A 3,595-nucleotide genomic window follows, 5' to 3' on the forward strand; every position below is an offset into this window, starting at 1 on the left:
TGCAAAAGTTCAAGTTCTTCGTGGGCCTTGATTTTTCACGACGGTGAAACCATTCTGTTTTCACTTCTGCAAACAAGAGGGGCAGCCACGCTCCTACACAGCTATTCTTTGGTGTCTTCCTGTCTTTTCCTTGGAAAGAAGAAGTGAGATGTTATCTTTTTCATTGAATTATGTAAACAGATATTTCTCTGGAATTTCACATCATGTAGGTGGAGATCAGTAGGACAGGGGTAGGAGAAGAGGAGATCCCGGGGTATATTAATCTCACAGCTTTGCTCCTGAGGCTACACTTTTCAGCTTCCAGAAGGGAGGAAAGGGACCAGCAACCATTGGCCAGACCTCAAGGACACCAGCCATGGCCAGTCTGAAGACCACTCTGCTGATGGCTCTGATCTTAGCTGTCTTTTATCAACAAATAGAAGGTCAGTGATTGATCCTCTCCTCTCCTTTCCTCTCCTCTCCAACAGTGCTGTAATATTTAAGATGTGCAAAAATATCAAAATCTTGCAGCCTGGGAGAAAACTCCAGAGCCCAGGGGAAGGCTGTGTCACCCGCAGGAGCTAGATGGGCAAGAAACGCTTCTTGCAGCAAGCAAGTTTCTTCATCATTGGGTCCGTGTAGCCTTGCGTTGCTCACATACCACAGCAGCTCCCGGGGTTTTAGGCAGGCATATTCCTAACCTCAAGCCTGAACCTATGTGCAAAACCCAGCGCACCTCTTTCACTACCGAGCTCCAGCCTCATCCATGCCGTTACAGGCACAGCTGTAGGGCTGCTTGCAAACTTGGTAGAATTCTGGTGCACAGTGTAGTAATGGCATCTGGTACCGACCAGAGACTTTGCCTTGGTCCGTCTGGACCAGTATTGTCAACACTGGCAGGCAGAAGCTCTCCAGAGCTTCAGCAAAGGGTCCTTCCAGCCCTACCTGGACATGAACCTGGAACAGCCGCCATGTTCCTGAGTCACGCATCACTCGCTGCATGGCTTCCTCACTGGGCAAAGCTTGGTGAACCAGAACCCTGTGGGGCTTACCTGTGAGTTGGTGTCAGGTGCCTCGAAGCGGATACTCAGGTGTGCATTTGTGGTAATGACTTGCCTTCCGTTCTCTTGCCTCTTTCCCCACCCCATTAGCAACATGCGTCACCTGTCCAAAGGAGTGTTGCTTTGATGTGAAGAAGGGATTACCTATTCCCCGCAGAAACCTGGACTTTTACTACAAGACGTCCAGCGAATGTCACTTAAAAGCTGTTGTGTAAGTACAAAACAAGCATCTCTCTGATTATTAGTCTGTCTCCCAGCCTTCAGCGCAGGGACAATCCGTCAGAGGCAAACATGGGGTCTCCAACTTTTGCCCACCAAGCACCCCGGTTTTCAAAATGCTTTTAATGACTTGAGAAGTTGGGCGTTGCACAGTCCTGCAGCACTGTCCTTATCTGGGTTCAGCCTGGCTGATTTGCGTTGGGCAGCTCCACCCCTGCCTCACATTTAGGGCTGTGGGCAGGTCCTTCCACTCCCACCAGACTGCCTCCAGGGAAGGTCTCTCTGGAGCAGCCATTGCTGAAGAGCCAAGCCTCCCTCCATCCCGCTTTGGCTGCACGGCACCCGCTCAGCGTGTCAGAGCTGTCCGCTGACCCAACGAGGTTGCAATAAGCAACATTTTATGAAGTCTCCACAACAAATAGTTAACTGCACATTTGTGAAACTGGTCCATGGAAGGCATATTCCATTGGGGAACAGCGGAACATGTCAAAAGCATCAAATCAAGAGAAAGATTTGTGCCCAGGTGCCTTTAAATGTGTGTGTGTGTGTGTGTGTGTTTTAAATAACATATCAATAGTGTTTGTGACCAGGTGAATCAAGCTGCTGATTCTGAAATGATCATTCTTCCTAAATTTCAGATCAATCAGCGTAGTGGTTTTGTGCAAGAGTATGATTTATAGTTGGGAAGTTTCCAGAAAAGGGTGCATTTATCTGGGCAATTGTGTTATTTCTGGGCAATTGTTATACAAGCAGCATCCAATACAGAGATGGTCCTGCGTAAGAAAGCTGCAAGAAGGCCATGAACATCAGACATTTTCCAAACAAGTTCCTTGTGGGACAGGCTCCCACTCCCCACAGACCTCAGCACAACGCGAGAGAACGAGAGAGAGCGAGAGAGAGCGAGAGAGAGCGAGAGAGAGCTCTGATCTAGGGATAGAATGGAAGGAGACATCCATTCAGCTTGCCATTTAAAATAAACTTAGGTCATTTTATATGCTTGAACCACTATACGAACTGGTACTCAGTTATCTTTCAAAATTCACACTCCTCCGAATTTTGAAACAAAGTTCTCCAATTCAAAAAAATGTGCACTAAATGCATCCATTAGAGAAAATCATGTTCAGAATGCACTGCATTAGGAATTTGCGCTAAGCAAAAATAAATTGTGCTAAGCAAAAATGCATGTATTAGGGAAAATGTGCACAAAATGTTTATGACTTTCATGCAAATTTACAAAAAAAAAAAAGTAACATGTGGGATGCACCAAATTGAAGATTGGAAAAGTCCTCCTAGCTCAAGACAAAGTAGAGCTAAGATTTGAAACATGAAAAATGAAAGGAACTGGTTCATCCATCCTTACTCTGAACACTGAAAGTTCCTCTTTCACCGGGATGGACAGCCAGTCCCTGTACTGGTTAGAATGGCCGTGCTCGAAAATACTAGGAGGGGGTTTAAATGCTGAACAAAGGGAACTGGGAAATGCACCATCTGCAGATGAAAGAGAAGCTGAGATGGGGCCGTATAGAAATGAACTCTCTAATAACCACAATAATTTTAAATCTTTCTTCTCCCCTCTCCAAAGGCTTGTCAATAAGAAAGGCATTCCAATCTGTGCCAACCCGCAGATGTCTTGGGTGAAGAAGGCAATGACAGTCTTGCCGCACAAGATGAATTCATCTTGAAGATGGATGCAACTGGTGTCATGGAGCGCATGGTGACCGGCAGGTCCTGCTTGGAGCGACTGGCAAATGGGCTGTATTTATTGCTAGTGAATTGCCTGTGGATGCTTGGCTGCTCCAGCCTGTCCATCCCTGCTCGTGTTTTCTCTCCCTCTGGGGCTGCTGCGCCACCCCAGCTCTCTTCAGCGGGGAAAGACTGGGAGGGTTTCAATATTTGCAAGTGGGGGAATGTGAAGCTGGCAGGGCACCCCTTTCTGCTTTGCTACAATGGGAACATCCCTACGGGAGACCCACCAGCCTTGCAAGAAAGAGCGTTCTGCCAGCTGACGGCGTGCATACCCTGCATTTCCTGCTGCGGATGCGTGATCATCTTGCTTCTCTGGAAGGCTGCTTTGTCCAACCAAACGGCTGTGATCTTGCTTTGTCCCGTAGTATAAACAAGACTGATGGGATGTGCATTTAAAGAGGAATAATAAAAGGAAGAGCTGTGACATGCACCCGGTTTCTCTCGTGTCATCACTAAGTCTTGTTCCAAACAGGGAGGGATGAAGAGGGACCCCAAAGGCACTTTCCATTGCAGCGTTTGCACACAAGTAGGCCTGCAATTGTGCTCCCACAAGCTGGTCGCTGGTTGTCATTTGCACAACATCACCAGGT

At 47.4% G+C, this 3,595-nt stretch overlaps 1 protein-coding gene across 1 annotated transcript; it reads left to right on the forward strand.

Annotated features, from left to right (window-relative positions):
* The first annotated feature begins 338 nt into the window (after positions 1-338).
* On the forward strand, positions 339-3,357 carry LOC123025492 (C-C motif chemokine 17-like). Its single transcript, XM_044434253.1, has 3 exons — positions 339-422; positions 1,131-1,251; positions 2,842-3,357. The coding sequence occupies exons 1-3, from the start codon at positions 356-358 to the stop codon at positions 2,939-2,941; spliced, it is 288 nt and encodes a 95-aa protein (XP_044290188.1). The 5' UTR covers positions 339-355; the 3' UTR covers positions 2,942-3,357.
* The last annotated feature ends 238 nt before the right edge of the window (positions 3,358-3,595 follow it).

The sequence above is a fragment of the Varanus komodoensis genome, unplaced genomic scaffold, assembly GCF_004798865.1.
Source record: "Varanus komodoensis strain SLA01 unplaced genomic scaffold, ASM479886v1 scaffold27, whole genome shotgun sequence".
In the NCBI taxonomy this organism is placed as follows: Eukaryota; Metazoa; Chordata; class Lepidosauria; order Squamata; family Varanidae; genus Varanus; species Varanus komodoensis.